General features: G+C 40.8%; 1 protein-coding gene across 1 annotated transcript; it reads left to right on the top strand.

The window, feature by feature from the left end:
* Positions 1–10686: 10686 nt before the first annotated feature.
* Positions 10687–13490, top strand: LOC135094309 (uncharacterized). Its single transcript, XM_063994306.1, has 6 exons — positions 10687–11169; positions 11252–11433; positions 11573–11682; positions 11793–12637; positions 12744–12950; positions 13338–13490. The coding sequence occupies exons 1-6, from the start codon at positions 10687–10689 to the stop codon at positions 13488–13490; spliced, it is 1980 nt and encodes a 659-aa protein (XP_063850376.1).
* The last annotated feature ends 5188 nt before the right edge of the window (positions 13491–18678 follow it).

Genomic DNA, 18678 nt, shown 5'->3' with positions numbered 1-18678 from the left:
GAGCAGTCATTAATGCTAAAAAGGAAAGAATCTGTTGAATTACTATTAGGTGGGTGGGATGGGTAGCAGAAAGGGACTGAAGGGCCAGCTTTGAGTCATAAATAACAACTGCATTTATTCCCCTCTGACATACGAGGCTAACAGCATCCAGGATAGCATAGAGGTCACACAACGTTGAGCTGGAGTGGTCTCCGACCCGACGGCCGATCCAGCCACATGGAGGTGGTTCCAAGTCAGGTGAGAAAACTGCACCACCAGCCGCTCCATCCGATTGGAGGGACCCGTCAGTGTAGAGACGATGAGGAGCTGTGATGGAGGACGTCACTGTCGCCACGTGTTCCAAGGCCAGTTGCAGCTGGAAAGGAGGCGGATCCAACTTGGTTGTAGAGGTAAAGCTCATCTCAGGCGCTGGTAGCATCCACTGGGGTGGGCCTGGGGGTACAGCAGCGGCAGCAACTTGCAAATCAAGGCTCCTAAGCAGAGAGGAAACAAACACAATAAGTCGGCGACCAGTGGGCAGAATAGGAGGGACTGGTGGAATGGGGCCAAGAGAGGTCCTGATCAGCTGCGTGTAGTGTGGCGAGAGAAGTGGAAAGTGAAGACACTTGACTGTGAGGCAAGTAACATTTGAATATATTAATCAACTAAGGGCGGAAGCCTCAATTCACGCTGCATGTTTACAATCCTGGTGGTCACAGGGCACCAAGAATAATTCTCATCGCTGTAGTCTGAAAAATTTCCAGAGGCTCTAAAGCAGCCCGAGGAAGTTGAATCAAGGCAGGGGAGAGAGATAATTAACAACAGAGTGAATGAAAGTGACATAGATAGTCCTGGCCACAGGAATGGAGATGCCGGAGGAGTTGTTGGTGAGCCACTGAAGAGGGCGAAGTCGTCGCTGGAGACGATCCAATAGGTCACTAACGATGGGATGGGGCTGGCGCCGGGCAGGGAGGAATGCTGAGATTTTGACTGGAGCTCCGAGGTAACGGTACTGAGAGCATAGGGGGATGACGCTGCCATCAATGGTGAAGTCTGGCAGTGCAACAGGAGGGCGGCAAGAGAAGATTCTGCTCTTTTCTGGAGAAACAATAAGACCACAGTTAGAGGAAGCCAAAGAGAAAGAAGCAAGAAGTAACTGAAGATGTCTCAGTGACGTAGAGTGGACGCACAAATCATCAGCTTAGCAAGTAACTGCAACCTCAGGAGCGTCAGGCAGAGACGTAAGTAGACGGTGCATCAGAACATTAAATAGGAATGGACTCAGTACCCCCCCTTAAGGCGTACCAAGAAGAAAACCTCGCGAAGAACTGTAGGCCCCACTGAAAAACACACGGGAGGTCCTGTTGCTAAGGTAGCCCCGAATCCACCGCACGCATACTGTCCTTAACCCCGAAGTCAACAAGCTGATCCAGTATGATCTCCCTATTGGCAACATCAAACGCGCTCTTGAGGTCGATGAAAGAAACGACACTGTCACGGGAGAGGCGAGAATATAAATCAACAAGGCAGTGGTGTGTGCTGCATTTATTCATTTATTTTATTTTATTCTTCATTTATTACTTGCAATGTCTCATCTTATGCAGAAGGCATCATCAGGCTAAAAATAAAAAATAAAAACATTATTGAGTACATCATAAAACGAAGTATAAACCATATATCTTGGTTTTCAAAAGACTTTTGACAAAGTCCCCCACAAACGTGTTGCAATGGGTTGAAAACTGCCTAAACAACCATAAACAAAAGAGTAGTAATAAATGGAGAAGCATCCAAGTGGACTAAGGTAACCAGCAGGGTACCACAGGGATCAGTCTTAGGACCTGTATTATGATTATGCTCATGTAATCATGGTCTAGAGAAGTACCTTTGAGAGAGCTGATAACTTATTTCTGAGAATGTTGTAGAACTCAAATAAAAAGAGAATGGTACAGGTTCCGGTAAACAGCTGGTGAGTGGTGGTTCGGTTGGGTAAACGACCCGAGCTAACGTACTGGGAACACTAGAAAAATAGGCGTTAATTTCCTCTGATATTACTTGATTGTCTGAGATGGTCTTATCCTGAAGTTTAAAGAGAGATGGAAGCTCTGAAAGCTTTACATATACATATATATATATATATATATATATATATATATATATATATATATATATATATATATATATATATATATATATATATATATATATATATATATATATATATATATATATATATATATATATATATATATATATATATATATATATATATATATATATATATATATATATATATATATATATATATATATATATATATATATATATATATATATATATATATATATATATATATATATATATATATATATATATATATATATATATATATATATATATATATATATATATATATACAACAAGAGATGTTAAGGTGTTTCTATATTTCTTGAAAATCATCCCATAAGTGAGCAGCCACATGACATATAATTTCTGCAATTTATTTTTATTTTTAATGGAAGATTTGATAGCTTGAGTTATGTATGGTTTTTCTACATGTATTTCTTTTGCTATAATTAATTTACAGGGAAAATGTTTATCGTACAATACTAAGAAGTAATTGACGTAGGTTTTATTATTAATCAGTATTAGCAGCAATTACATGTATCTTCCAGTTGAAGTTTGACGAATCAGATTTAAAGGAATTAATATTTTCATCGTTAAATTTCCTCCCATACAATGTGGATGTGGATTGTATATGTAAGTGTCAAGAGATGAAAATATGATAAAGACTAACTGAAGTATGGAGTATGCCACTAAGTTGGTAATTTGCTAGGTCATTTGCTAGGTCAATTAGAGACAGAGATGTTTCAGTTACTCGTGTAGGTTTAGTTATTGTGGGAAAAAAATGAGTTAAAGTGAAATATGTTTAGGAGTTCATGTACACTATTTTCATTATACTTGATCAAATTAAAGTTAATCACCCATTATATTATAGCATTTGGTCTATGTACAAATGTTATAAATTCAACAGTGTACTCAATGGAAAGAAAGAAATCAGCAACACCAGCTTTTGGTGGTCTATATAGTTAATCCAGTTATATAATTATGCAAGTTTGAAATGTCTACAAAGTGTGGTAGTTATAAGGAGAGGTTGTGCAGTACTTAACTTTGACGTTTGTTGTTAAGATAAACTGCCATCCCATCTCCCTTTGTTCCCTTGATTTGAAAATAACATAATAATCATTTAAATTATATAGCTAGGAAATTTGATAATTCAAGTGTGTTTCACATAAACAAATTGCGTCAAATGCAAAAAAAAAAAAAAATGAGTTTAGACATTCTGTTCTACAAGAGTTTTTGATGCTGCAGTACACTATTGATATTTTGAAATAAAACACATACACGGGTACATTAGGCTAGGCCTATTTCTTGAGTTGTCACAAAAAATAATAATTACTGTTTGGGACGTGAACCAAAAAATTATAAAGTAATTATCAACTGTAATTTTGTCACTTAACTTTAGGGTAAAATGACCAAGAGATATACTGTTAATAACATCTAAAGGATATTTATGTCGGTTTTGAAGTCTGTAAACTAATTAAAGCAAAAGCACTTAAAAAGTAAAATGGTAGTGAAGTCTGGTCAGTGGCCATCGTTACCACAATATAAATAATAGTTACAATACATTCATAAGAAATTATTATTACTTCATGGAAGAACGAGCAGAAATCTTCCTGGTGGACATCTGCTGGGTGGTCACTGTCGAAGATTGTGCACTCTGTTATCAGGACGAGGAAACCTTTGGTCTTACACCGATGATACCAGCAGGCGAGGCAGCTGCATCAGCACCATCATCACCAGCACCAGTAATACCAGCATCTCTAACACCAACAACAAAACCAGTGGCGCAAGTAGTAGGACCAGTGGCACCAGCAGCAGAGACGGCAGCGCAAGCACTATGGCCATACTGCCAGCACCGGAGCCAGACCCAGTGGCACCGGCACCAAAGACGCCAGCGGCCGTCGCGGGTCCTCCATCCATCCTGCCGCCACGAAGTCGTGGAGTCGAAGCAGCAACAGAACTAGAACAGCTGTTCATGGTAGAACTACTCATCATCCCCATCCGCTCCTTGATAACTAGCTTGCTGTGCCGGAAAAAAAAAAAAATGTTTTCCTTCGCTTCTCGCCTGTTTAAGCTTTGTTATTTGGTCTTTGCATATGTTTTTTGAGGCTGGACACAAATCTTCATTGATATATATCCTGGTGCTCTGTAGCCTGGCACCGTTCCTCGTTACGGCTTCACAGTCACAAAACCATGTGACGCAAGCAATGGCATGGTGGTGCCAGTGTTCGAAGGGCTTTCCCACTCGTTGAGTGCTGCAGTTGAATGCCGGTTAGTTCCAACTTCTCTTCCAATGGTTTAGTAAAATGAACGACTGTCTGTTCCCTTGTTTCATCCTTCGGTTCCTCTTCCAGTCCACTAATTTCTACGACTGCAGTCTTCTTGGTAATTATACTTTCCAGATTTGTGATCATATTTAGGCTTGCTTGGGGTCTTCAGTCAGGATCTTGATAATTTCAGCATCACTCTTCTTCTCTTGCAGTTGCTTCGTGACGTGTCGTCAACCTTTTTATGGGTGAATCCCAGGACTGCAGTTAACTATACAATATTTGCATGGAGTGCTTGTATATTATCACTCATTTGATTCATAAACACTGTCAGTGTCCCGCAATACGCTTGATTATTCGAAATCAAGAGAGTTTTCAGCAACATAAAATCCATGCCTGAAGTCAAAGTCAGCAGACAGACCAAAACAACACGTCCGCTTACAGGGAAGTTTGGAACAAGAAAGAGATGGTTCCTTTTAACCCTTTCTTTCTTAGCTGCTGGTGAGCGTGTGGCTGACGTTCTCTCTAATAGTGGTCTCCGCTTACAAATCTTCCTTGATCACTAACCTGAGCATTCAGGGCAAAGGCTCTACACCGGAAACCTTGGCAGACCTGATCGAGGCGAGGGACTGGAAGTGGGCAACGGAGGACTGGGTATTTAAGGGCTACCCTTACGTGTAATTTTCCAAACACCAACATCCTTTAGTGAAGAAGGTGTACCAAGAGATGAAGGTGAGTTAGTGGAAGAAACTTATTCTTAGGAACTGCCCACTGTACGAATATATGACAGGTCACACTTAAAATCTTTACATCCGAGAGGGAAGAGGTAATTAGTGGTTTACCATAGGGATTAGTTTTAGGACAGTTATTATTTTCAACATATGTTAATGATCTACATCGATTATACGCTTGGTAACGACATTACTAAATTCGTGGACGGCAAGAATATAGTTTGATTAAGTTTGATTCTGATGGAACTTCGTGTCTTGTAGACAGACTTAAAAAAAATGAAAGAATGCGCAGATAAATATCAAATGCAATTTAATGTTAGCAAATATAAAGTACTTGGCATAGGTAAATGCAATTTAATGTTAGCAAACATAAAGTACTCGGCGTAGGTAGAGTTAATTCATATAAGAGTTACACACTAGAAAATGAGGCTTTGGTAAGATCTGAAGACAACAAAGAATTACGAGCTGAAGTTAGCTCTGTTTTTTTGCCCGTATTAGGATTAACCTTTTAAGGAGCATTAAAAGAAGCCCCCAAATAATATTCAAGTTATGTTTGACATCATCTACGCAATTTATTGTTCAATTCTAGCCCTGATATTACAGGAAGAATACATGTTTATTAGAATCAGTAGAGAAGAATAACGTAAAATACATAAAAGATGAAAGGTATTCATTATAAAAGAAATAAAAGCTTTTGAATTTACAAATATAAAAGAGGCAGAGATATTAAGAGGATATTCGATACAGATGGTATAAGGGTGACATGGACAAATGCTTGATGATTCAGACTTATTCACGTGAACTGTTTTTCTGTTCCCGTTTCCCTATCTGCCAACTGTTGCTGTTATTGATCACACTGTTTCCCACCTACAAACGATGGCATATGCTACCTATCCTGTAGTTGTTAATCGGTATTAAAAAAAAATATATATATATAGCTTAAGTGAATGTTTTCGTTTCTTTGCTTTTACGTAGAATGAGATCAGATTAGCACTTGCTGATGGTATAGATATTGGAGGAACAGAACATATCGCGACAGTCACAAACACAAGACACTCTAGTCACTTACGAGTATGTTAACACTGTACTGCACCCACTCGTCCACACGCACTTCACCGATCAATAAACGGTCAGTGTTTTGTCAGCCTGTCCTGGTAGTATCTTAGCCCTCTTTTGGCATAATCTGGAAAGTAGTTATCCTGAAAACGAAAATCTTTCAATAAATAACCGTGTGTGCGTGTGTGTGTGTGTGTGTGTGTGTGTGTGTGTGTGTGTGTGTCTGTGTGTGTGTGTGTGTGTGTGTGTGTGTGTGTGTGTGTGTGTGTGTGTGTGTGTGTTACAGGGTCTTTCTCCTGTGCGCCAAATTATTCTTATATTTGTATTGTATTACTTTCCTCTATCATAATCTACATCATTCTGTCTGTGTGTGTGTGTGTGTGTGTGTGTGTGTGTGTGTGTGTGTGTGTGTGTGTGTGTGTGTGTGTGTGTGTGTGTGTGTGTGTGCGCGCGCGCGCTGTTTAAATCCTCACATTAATATATGCCATTTTCAAACAGATCATACCGGCAGATAAAGCTCTCCAGGAAGTCATGAAGGGTCACTTTTCTCTGGTTCCCTACGAACAGTACATCACTATTTACATCAGGGCACACTTCACGGACGCACGGGGCCGCTCGCCTTTTCAAATAAGCAAGAAAGCGATCTCAATTATGGCTGCCTACGGATGGGGAGTGAGGTGACGACTTATGCATCTGTATTTATTAATCTATTCTTGCAATGTAATCTCTCTCTCTCTCTCTCTCTCTCTCTCTCTCTCTCTCTCTCTTTCTCTGCTATATACGTATGCACATTAGTTATATAAATGTTTGCAATTATCACTGACCATTATGTGAACCAAGAGCCTCTGTTTGTTAGCTACTATATATTAGATATTCTGGTATAAGAGTAATACAACCACCTCCGCAGGGACCGACTGTTGCTTATTATTTGTTTTTCTTTCTTTCTCTCTTTCCTTCTTTCTTTCTTTGTAATCGTTCGTGTCCCTTCCTCACTGTGTTAATCCAAACTACCAATACATTGATAAACTTCCCAGCGCTTCACCGGTTACCGAAAGGACCACAAAGTCCTTTCTCTGTCCACCTACTAACCCAATTATTCAGCAGGGCTGCGAGTGGCATATCGACGAGTCATTTCTGCCACGTAAAAGAGAAAGGTCAGACTTTCAGCGGATCCATGTAGGCTTGCTCTCCCAATGGAGAGTTTTCGGAGCTAATCCACCAGATGTCGCTACTGCATGTCCTCTAATGAGATGAGCTAAAATATTGTTATTAAACCCCATGTAGATACAGATGCATAGAACATTGATCATTATGATACTTTCGAATTCTGCATCGACTTATAAATATCGCGAATGGATGATTTTGAAAGAAGTTGGTCAAAACTTTTTTTTTTTTTTTTTGTGATTATTTAGTAATACTGTTATCATTATTTTAAATATGGTGTATTACAAGCCTTAAATCTATTGATATGAACAATGAAAAAGGTAAAAAGAAATAAGACTGTACTATACAGTGTCACATATACTCAATAACATCGTGATATATAGATAGTTATTTTCGTCGGGATTCTAGCATCTCTCAGGACTGCTCTGGCGTAACGGAAGAGGAATACATGAAGCCACAGGTTGATGGAGTTGTGGCATGGAAACTGCAGCAGAAATTAACTGTCATGGTTGTCTAGCTACGTGTTTCGTTAACTTCAACAAAGGCGGGCCAGTTAGATGTTTGTTTAACGGTGTCACATAATTAATAATAATATGTATTGTATTTATAATGCCTTGCCTGATTAGCAATATAAGTGTATGTATACATATATGCATAAGTGTAAATAGTGGGTGTTGGCGCATAAGGGTGGGGCGGATATGATCACGCCACCCTACGTCACACACACACCATGGAACTTTCCATACTCCTTTTATTGCCATCGATAAGTAATCGGTAGCACCTACATTATAGTATCTAAGTATTCTCCATAGTTAATCTCTCCCTAATGTATTTTGGCATGTATTACTCTTAGCTATAAGTAGCTTTTCCCTTGCCTTATTTATGTCATTAGAGAGTTATAATTATGAATATATTCATGTACTGTGAGTGCGGTCAACCCGTCCCTATTTCTACTGTCAGCACTTTTTGAAGGCGCTAAGCGTCCCTTGTGCCGGCTTCGGCAGTCTCTTGCCAGGGTGTAACGCTGTACCACGCAGAGGACATCCGTTGTTCCGTACGCGCCACACCCTTCTCCAGAACTCTGTACATATATCTAAATATACCTATTTTTATACGTTCACCTTTGACATTCACCTGAAAACCACAGAAACTCACCAAGAGTGACTTTAACTATTATATAAAGGTAAGAAACTAATGAACAGTGTCCAGTGGTAATTGATAATTCAAAACCACACCGGAACATTTGGTGGCAGCTTAATGAGATACGAATAACTAACTCCAGTGCCAAGTGCAACAACAATAAACAGTGGTTGAAAGTGAAGTGGTGAACGGACACAGTGAACGGAGAAAACGGCAAACAGTGGCAGGGTAGTGAGGAGAGCAGAGGAGCGAGCCGGCGTTGTTTACAGAACTTACGCTGACACACCAAAACACTCTCACCCAGCCAAGAGCGACGCACCTAACGGTCTCGCCTTACTCACCCAGCCTACCACTCCCAAGATTCACTTCTCCTTGTTATTAAAGGAGGAGACTTAAAAGACTCGAGGAGAAACCTAACAATTCTTTGGTTTCCCCTCGGTCTAATTATTCGTCGTAGATTCTCGGCGAAGACATCATCGGCGCAGACATTCCCGGCGCAGACCAACACATCTCCCACCTGCAGGAATCCTGCAGGATTCTACAAGAACATTACTATCCTAAGAGGAGCTTCCCAAGACGGAAGGAGTCTTCCTAAGAAGAGGATATATATATATATATATATATATATATATATATATATATATATATATATATATATATATATATATATATATATATATTTTTTTTTTTTTTTTTTTTTTTTTTTTTTTTTAAGTGTGAATTTCTCCGGCTACAGTCGTGAGTACAGACACTTAGTGGTACACCACACCAATATTAAATAAAACACTTGTGGTAACGCAAACACTGTTAGGGTTCATGTATAACTTACCTATTTCACAGTGATGTTACTTATGTGGAAATTAAAATAATTTAGTTTGCCTCTTAAACACCATTTTCTTTTTCTGCTGGACGGAGCGCTCGCTCCCGTTTTCTTTTAAGTGTTCAGGGATAACTAGGATAATTCCATTTCTGTCCCTAAACCTTCAATTCTGTTAAAATTTTCACACTTCTCAAAATACTAACCATTCATCCTTTAAGAGTGGAAACGCCTTTGGACGATGGAAACGTAATTTAAGTGTGTAATTAATACCTAATTAAGATAGTAATAATACTACATTTATGGCTAAAGCTGAGAAGTTAGCTGAAATTTATGAACTGGAGTGTCATTTCCAAGCGGATAATAGTGACACTAGATCATCAGAAGCACTATCAACGGAACCAAAAGCCACTACAGTGGAAAATACCGTGCCCCATGAGGACGGAAACGTGTTGATTACAAGATTAGGGAATAAATACCCATCATTATCAGCAGCAACCATGGCTAACCCTAATGCTTCTGCTTCAGCCTCTACTGGCTCTCCTCAAGCCTTCCATGCATCTACTACACTTAAGGTACTTCCTATTCCTGAAACAATATCAGCTTTTCGCGGAGAAAACCCGCAAGAAAGGGCTCATGATTTCATTCGTTTGTGTGAGGATGTTATGACAAGATCAAAAACCACACCGGAACATACAGCTTTACTATCGCCAGGACACTCGAGCTGCCTATTTTCAGTTGAAATTGTTTCCATAAACTAGGAAGTTGATCTATGTAATTTTGAGCTTTAAATGGCACAGACATGTGGTCTTCATTTTTCCTGTCGTCTACATTAATACGCTTCTGATCAATAGTGTACTTTTTTTTTTTTTTTGATATCTGGAGATGGACCAAATAAGTCTAAATGCCAATTCAGTAAAAAACAAATACTTTTCTTCATGAATATAGTTCGATTCTACCTGTCTTACTACTTAAAAGAAATTGCCTAGAAAGGTATATCATATAAGCTCATTACATCTTTATGTATATAGAATGACACTGTAGGCATATTTGATATTGCTCCTATGTGTGAGAAGGGTGGTGGTCTGGTGTACCCTCTTGGTGACACTCAGGGCTAGGCTGGATCGAGTACCGGACCCGAATCCCACGGATCCGAGGAGAGCTGACGGATTCGATTACCGACGCTGGTACTCGAATCCACTGGCACGAATACCATTCTCTGAGACGAGTACTCATACGATTACTTAGAATTTTTTTCCTCTTTAGATTCGATAAAAATATGAACGTTATTTGTACTGACCATCGTATTTATAACGAACTCGATGTTACCATTGATGAGTATAAAACAGTTTTAGTCATATGTATGAAAAATATCTTAGCTAGCGACGTATAGCAGAAATTTAGTGTTGCCATGCGCGTGTCTATTTTACGAACGCTGATTGGTTGGGCATGTGTGACGTACCGACAGACACCAGTTTTCTTATTAGGCGACCTGAATGCTCGACATCCCTATCTTGGGTACACCACCACTAACCAAGTAGGGACAGACATCGTAGACTACCTACGCCGACACACCGCATGTCACATTGGACCCCATTTCCCCACCTTCTTCAACCATCAAACTTCTTCCCCTGACATCGCCCTGACTAATAGAGCCAATTTTCTCCACTGTTCCCTCTCATCTGGCCCTCTTACGACTAGTGACCATGTTCCTGTCATCCTCGACATCTCCACCTCCCCCATTCTTATTCCCAGCACCAAAACATTTACCTTTCATAGGACCGACTGGGACGCTTTCAAAGAGGACGACGCCCTACAGATGACAGAGCTCCCTGACGTTAGTCATGGTACCTTAGAGAAAACTGACGATGCTTTAGAGACTTGGATGACTACGGTAAAGACAAAAAGCCGACCGACATATACCACAGACTTCTTTCAAACTCAGGTCTGCCCCAAGGCCTTCCCGGACTACGCAGCTGCTCAGAATACAGTTTCGAGCACTGCGTGACAGAGCGATGCTGAGAGGCTGGACTTATGACGATTACAGGCAGTACTCCCAGCTAAAGGTTGCACTACAGGATTCACGACGGACAGAGGCTAGGGAACACTGGGGAAGGAGGCTGGCTGGCCTGGCTGCCAGCTCCCGTGATCCCAGGAAGTTCTGGCGGGAGATTAAATGTCTCTCAGGGAGAACAACGGGACCTGACACTCATTTAATAGACGTCACAGGAGACAAGAAATACACCAACCCTGACAAAGAATGACTTTTTTACATCCATCTGGGACCGTATTTACAGGGAAGACTACGACGACGACTTTGACGATAACGACCTAGTGCTGGACTACATTTCCACTGTCGTGCAGAGGACCTACCCTTATGACAACGCTGACCCTGACCGTCTCACTGGTACCTCTCCTCTGGACTGTCTTATTTCCTTTCAGGAGCTTGTCGCCGCTGTGAAACGCGGGAGGCCGACCTGCCCGGGATTAACAGAACTATACTCTCATATCTTCCAGATTCAGCTCTTTTCCAGGCCATTTTTAACGCGGCGCTCTCTGCCGGCTACTTTCCCGATGGGTTCAAGCAAGCCGAGATGAGGATGATACCCAAGGCCGGCAAGCCTCTCACACACCCTGAGAGCTACCGTCCCATCTCCCTGCTTGAAGTATCTGGGAAACTACTTGAGAGGATTGTCACCTCACGGCTTCGCGTCCACCTAGAGGCCGGTAACCACCTGCATCCAACACAGTACGGCTTCCGTAGTGGCAGAGGCACTGTACACGCCATCGCTCTGGCCACCGAGACCATGGGCATACACCAAGCGGGTGGATTCCGGTGTAACCTGGTCCTGCGTGACGTGAGTAAGGCGTTTGATCGTGTCTGGCACCTGGGCTTGAAGTACAAGATTCTTCACCTGGGCCTGCCTGCCCCAGTTGAGCGCCTGCTCTGTGACTTCTTGGATGACAGGTCAGCCAGGGTCAGAGTCGGGAGTCACCTAGGCCCTGCCGTCTCCCTTGCCACGGGAGTCCCACAGGGCAGTGTAATCTCGCCGATGCTGTACAGCATCTACACCAGCGACTGCCCTGTCTCAGACGCAGGAATCAATGTACTCTATGCTGATGATGTTTCACAGGTTGTTTTCCACCCAGGCCGCTCCAGCAGGATGCTGAACGCCCGCACTGGTAGAGAGATCGCCCGAATCAACGCCTTCGAGAGAGAATGGAGGATCAGGACCAACATGGCCAAGTTCACCGTCATCACCCTTGCTACCAAGACCCCCACCCCACTGCTAGTTGACGGAGATGATGTCGGGTTCAGGCCCAGAGGCTCAACTCTTGGGCTTGTCCGTCTCATCCATGGGGTACACCACTCACGTGACGCAACGCGTGGCCAGAGCGAAAACAGCCCTCACCAGGCTGTACCGCTTCAGAAACTTGGACACTGGTCTTAAGCTCCATCTTATAAAGGCCTTGATACTGCCCATTCTCACTTACCCTCCTGTTCCACTGCATGCTCTCTCCAAAATAGCCATCAGCAGACTACAAAAAGTGCAGAACAGCGCCCTGAGGTTCGCCTTAGATACCAGATGGGACGACTTCACCACCACGGCATCGCTACATGAGGCCGCGTCCCTCCCAGCCCTCAATGTCCGCCTCCACGAGATGGCCGCCAAGGTGTGGCAAAGGATGGAGACCGAGTGATGGGATCAATACCGGGCGCTGCAGGTTCTGCATGAGGAGGCCCCTAACTGGCAACACGCCTGGTTCCCCAGGAGCCTCCTGGGACTGGAGAATCACCCGCCGGAGCCCCGCTATAGGTGATGTTAACTTCCCTTAACATGATTATACCCCCGAGTAATTGCATCCTTCTCTGTCCACCCCCACTCCTCCCTGACCTTTTTTTTTTACTCTGCCATACTGTTCGTGTTTTTCTCTCCTTTATACCCCATAGATCCTATCCTATCCAAGTCTCCACTTTTGCTGCCCTCACCGCCGTGGGGAACACCGATGATGATGGCTGATGGCTGAGCGTGCACATCTATCTCTCCCCCCTCCCCCTAGAAACGAGGAACCACAACAACGAAGCAGCATCCCAGTGTTGTCTCACCACTCCGGGGATTTGCCAGGCCTGATGACACCCCTGGTGACACCGACGGCAACCCCCCAGTGGCGTTCCTACTGTGTGATCTTCCCCTCTCCAGCCTCACGCCCTGAGTTGTTGGGACGCTTTCCTGTCGTTTCAGCAAGGGGTACAAGTCCTCCGGATAAGCTATGCAGCTCCCGGCAGTGGGGCTGAGCCTCGGGGGCGCACAGTGGTGGGGACGTGCCGGGTCTGATGGCGAGCCAGCGCCACCGAAGGCCTCCTCTGTGAACCACCTCTGACTACGACCCCACACGCCACCCTCACAGGACGACGGGACCTCACCTGCCACAGGACAATCCGACTATAACAAAGACACTTGTCGAGAGACTTCACAGTGTATATTATGTTATATTATATATCATTATATGTTCTCCGTATCCACAGCAGCACGGGTGGTTTTCCTCCGGGAGCTCTGGTTTCCACCCAGAAGACATCTGTGCTGTCTGTGGTTACAATGTATATTGTATAAATTAATTCATTGTGTAAATATAAGAATTGTATGAGTTGTAAAACATTTTGTAATATATTACACATGTATCTCCTCCCACCTTCTCTCTCTTCCACAGCAGTACGGGTGGTTTTCCTCCAGGAACTCCGGTTTCCACCCTTGACCCAACATGTACTGCCCTGTGAACTTTCATCACTGTACAGCAGCAGGCCGGTCCGCCCGGCAACTTTCTACTCCTACTTTATTTCTATATTTCCCCCCTCTTTTTCTTCCCGTGTGCCTGCCAAGGTACACTCTCCCCCACTCTTATGTAACCAATCTTTTCTAAATAAACTTTGTAAACTTTTGTCCCGCTTCCGCTCGGCATACCACTCGGGAATAGATTACTCACACTTGTTGCAGACACACGCTCCTCCGCTCGGCACTGCGTTTGTGGACTCTGTCTCTGCGGTGCGCTGTATAAGTGAGACTTAGTCTCCGATATAGAAGAGGTTTTCACCGGTTTTAAGCAGTTTTCGTCCACTTGTGGACTTAGTCTCAGAACAGGTCTGCACTTCTGCACTGGGGTAAACTCTGGACTCCACTGACTTAGTTTTAGTGACGTTGCTGGACTTAAACTCTTTCGCCCATTTAGTGTGACTCCGAGCTTGGTACGAAGCCGAACCCTGAAGGTCTGTCACTAGGACAGTCCCTGAGTGTGGCCCCTAGTGGTGCTGGTCATAGCAAGACCGGAGTTCAAGGGCCATAGGGACTCTCATAGACAGGAATAAGATCCGCAAGGGGCAGTGGCTGGACTTAGGCTTACATTCCAGATGCTATAGGAAGTATGCGACACAATGGCAAGAATTAAAATGAAATGTAGGCCCAACAACAGAAAGCAAAAAACTTAAATTGATTGGAATACTGATCACCAAAGACAACGAGATCAGTAGGGTCATTGCTATTCATGACGGATTTGCTGTCCTCACACTTAATGAACTTCATGCTGACTGCATCTTCAATGCTGACACTAAAAGCGATCTCGAGTCACATGGATTCAATGATATCATGCCACCTGAACTAAGAGTAAAAAAAATGTGTCATTCTTCCAAGATTCGATGAAATAGTATATGAGAAACGTTATTGACATCGGGGAACTTCAAAAACAAAATCCCTGGATTGGTGAGAAAATAGTAGACATTTATAAATTTCCTAAATCCCCAACATTAAAAATTACTTTCTCTCAAACCACCTTTGCACTAAAATGTACAGAGAAAGGTCTCAAAGCTTTTAACATTAGCATCCCACCAAATGAGATAAAACAGGAAACTATGTTCCTATAAAATGAAACCCACTTCACAAGCGAATGCTTTGTGCCTAGAGATTATAAGATATGCTCGGAGTGTAATGAAGTAGTACACGTATGGCACCAATGTCAAAATACCACCAAAAAATGCCTCAATTGTAATGAAGACCATAGTACAATAGCTATGAAGTGTAGCAAAAGAAAAGAAATACTGAAAGAGAAAAGGAACCAGATAAGTGAAAGGTAGAAAATAAATCATGCCACTATCAGTCAGACCACTCCTTCTGCCATTAAAATGCCAAACTTCCAAACATCATCAGTGACCAAGGAAGAGTTACTAAAAATCCATATCTGCGTTGCCCATGCACAAGCAAAAAATCTAATAAAACCAGGCACATATCAATTTGAATTCAATAAATCTCTAAAAGCCAATAACTCACCAACAATAATAATCCCAGAAGAGCCTGACACAACGATTGACATTACTGAAGGTCAACAAAATAAAGGAGCAATGGCTATGGATGCAAATGTTTCATAATCTGAGCCTCAAGTAAAAAAAAAACCTAAATTAAGTAAAGAAAGTAGGACCGAGCCTCTTATTCTAGATGCTAGTGAAATAGGATTAGAATTTTATACAACCAAAGAAAAATGTTGGCCTAAGCATTCTTCCACCACAGGTTTAATTATAGGAATACAAAAAAAAAGTATAAATGGAAATATACAGAAAGTAAATATTCAGAAAAACAGATAATGAGAAAAACTCGCAGAGGGGAAATCAATTTAACTAGTTCCACCTTACTTGCAGTTGATAATGATGAATTCAGAAAGATCAGACCTGGATGAAAACAGGACCGTTCACCACTTGATAACAGAGATCCGCGCCGTAATAAACCACCTTATAATTCAACTACAAAGTAAAAAATATACAACATAATGTCCCAAATTGGAAAACTAATAAACAGTCACTAATACTTAATTATATATTCAATAATCCTGACCTTCTTTTACTCACTAGCCACGGCTTAAAATCTAAAGAATTAAAAATACCTGGTTATAAACTCTATAAAATCAATTACAGTGAGACCATAGCAGATGATCATGCAATAGCAGTCAAACATGATATTAAACACAAGCTTTACGACGATTTTGATACCGATTTTCTGGCAGTAGAAATTGAAATAAGCCTTGGCCCTATGATAATAGCAACCACGTACCTACCTCCAAGACTACCTTTTCTCCCATATACCGACATGCACAGGCTTTTAAGCAACTCCATTCCGACTTACGGTATGGGAGATTTCAATGGTAGGCACACTGGTTTTGGCAACAGAGAAAACAATACGGTTGGAAAAAGTCTAATAAACCTTATTAATCAAGGAAAAATAAATAAACAATAAATGTTACGAACTTAGAGGGTGAAACTGCAGAAACTGATTAGAAAATGCAACTCTGAAATGGATAAAAAACGTCAAGAACGCAATGGATATAGCCATTCCCAAATCAAGCTACCAATACACATATCAATCAAAAAAGCATCCCGGAAATAAAAAAATTAGAAAGCCAATATAAAACAAAGGAATTTGCAGGACATTTGGATGGACTATGCAATCTTATCAAGAACATCAAAGAATTAAAACCGAATTAAGAGAACTTTGTAAAGAAGCACATAATAAGAATTGGGAGGGTAAAATTAACTAGTACTAAAATACTTTACTAAAAATAGTAAAGAATTCTGGAATAAAATAAAAATATTAAGAGGAAAAAAACACAGCCAACATTAATTATTTGAAAGACAAAGACGGAAATAAATACTTCACGGACAAAGAAAATGTAATTTAAAGAAAAAAAAAAAAAACATGGAATTTACATGTTTACAGACGAGGAAGAAAATAACTTTGGCAAAGACCATTCAGAGCACATTGATCGATACATAAATATAAATAATAACAGAGTGAAGTCATTCCCTACGGTCGATATTAGCAGAATAACATTAGAAATAACATTAGAATAACAAAGAAATAACATTAGAGGAAATAAGAACTCATATTAGACGATCAAAAAAGAAAACTCCTGGGTGTACTAAAATTAATAAAGTAATATTATAAAAGTGCACAGAAATGACATTAGAATAACTAAAGAATATATTCAACGCATGTTTCTCTGCTGGATATTTCCTAAACTGTTTCAAGGAGGCAATTATCAAATTCATACTTAAAAAAGATCAAACTCTTACAGACCCAATAAATCACCGCCCTATTTAACTGCTCGCAGTACCTGGTAAGTTATCTGAAAGATTAATACAATCAAGACTAAACACCTTTTTAACTGAAAATAATGTTCTAAAAGAAAGACTTTACAACTTATACTTTAGAACTTTAGAACTTTAGAACTTATAAAGGAACACATACCGCAATTACAACAACATACGAAACTATTGCTAACGCTTTTGCTGAAAAAGAAACACGTATATATGGTCCTAAAGGATGTGGCTAAGGCCTTCGATAAAGTCTGGCATAATGGTCTTAAATATAAATTACTAAAACTAGGACTACCTGACATATCGGAAAAAATTTTGTGCAATTTCTTAGACAATAGAAAGGCTAAAATAAACATCGCAAATGACTTCAGTAAAGACATAAATATTCTAAGTGGTGTTCCGCAGGGCAGCGTATTATCACCAACGCTGTACACACTATTTACCAACGACCTACCCTTGTCTGAATACGGCTGCTTGGACACCATTGTACGCTGATGATGTGACCCAAATAATAACTTCCCCGAGTAAATCGAAGCTAATGATAAAAGCAAAAGGTAGAACGGAAAATTGAAAGAATAAGCAAATTTGAAAGAAAATGGAAGAATGAAACGAGTGAAGAGAAGTTTAAGATAATACCTATACCACAACTTGAAACAAAGAAAATCAAGGTAAATGGCAAAGAAATAGAAACTAGTAAAGCAGGAAAACTTCTCGGATTAAATATAACATCACATGGATTTGTAAGTCACATCAGAAAACAATAAATAAAGGAAATGAAATTTTATCTCAATGAAGAAGATTTAGCAATTTAACTCCGAAAATAAAAACGTTAATTAAAATTCTTTTAATACCGGTAATTACATACCCTCCAGTACCAATTTGCACGGCCTCACCATCTCAAAAAAAAAGAAAAATGCAAATTGTTTTAAATAAAGCATTGAGATTCATTCACTGCAATGGACAAGAACCACTGAATTCATTTGACTTACATATTAAATATAACATCAGTCCCTTAAATATAATTAATTACCATAAGGCGCTAAACACTTGGGAAACAATAAAAAAAATAAGTGAAAATGAACAGTATAATATGCTCATAACTCCACACAATAATACACATTCCTGGTTCCCAAAAAGCAGCAAAATAATCACGATGGAGCCACCTCAGGCGATCATTACATAGAGTAACCTGCACAGTCCTTTATAGACTGTTGCAAGTGCTGACTCAGCGAGGGAACCTTATCCTTATCTTTACTTTTATCCTTCGTG

Source organism: Scylla paramamosain, chromosome 45, assembly GCF_035594125.1.
Source record: "Scylla paramamosain isolate STU-SP2022 chromosome 45, ASM3559412v1, whole genome shotgun sequence".
NCBI lineage: Eukaryota > Metazoa > Arthropoda > Malacostraca > Decapoda > Portunidae > Scylla > Scylla paramamosain.
Note: the sequence above shows the minus strand (reverse complement) of the source record. Positions and strands in the feature narration are given on the sequence as shown.

Excerpts from the sequence above, each read along its gene's own strand:
- LOC135094309 (XM_063994306.1), top strand. The coding sequence starts at position 10,687 with ATGCGCGTGTCTATTTTACGAACGCTGATTGGTTGGGCATGTGTGACG. Across the intron at positions 11,170-11,251 it reads TAGAGACTTGGATGACTACG|CTGCTCAGAATACAGTTTCG; the intron begins GTAAAGACAAAA and ends CGGACTACGCAG. Across the intron at positions 12,951-13,337 it reads TCCACGAGATGGCCGCCAAG|AAACGAGGAACCACAACAAC; the intron begins GTGTGGCAAAGG and ends CCCTCCCCCTAG.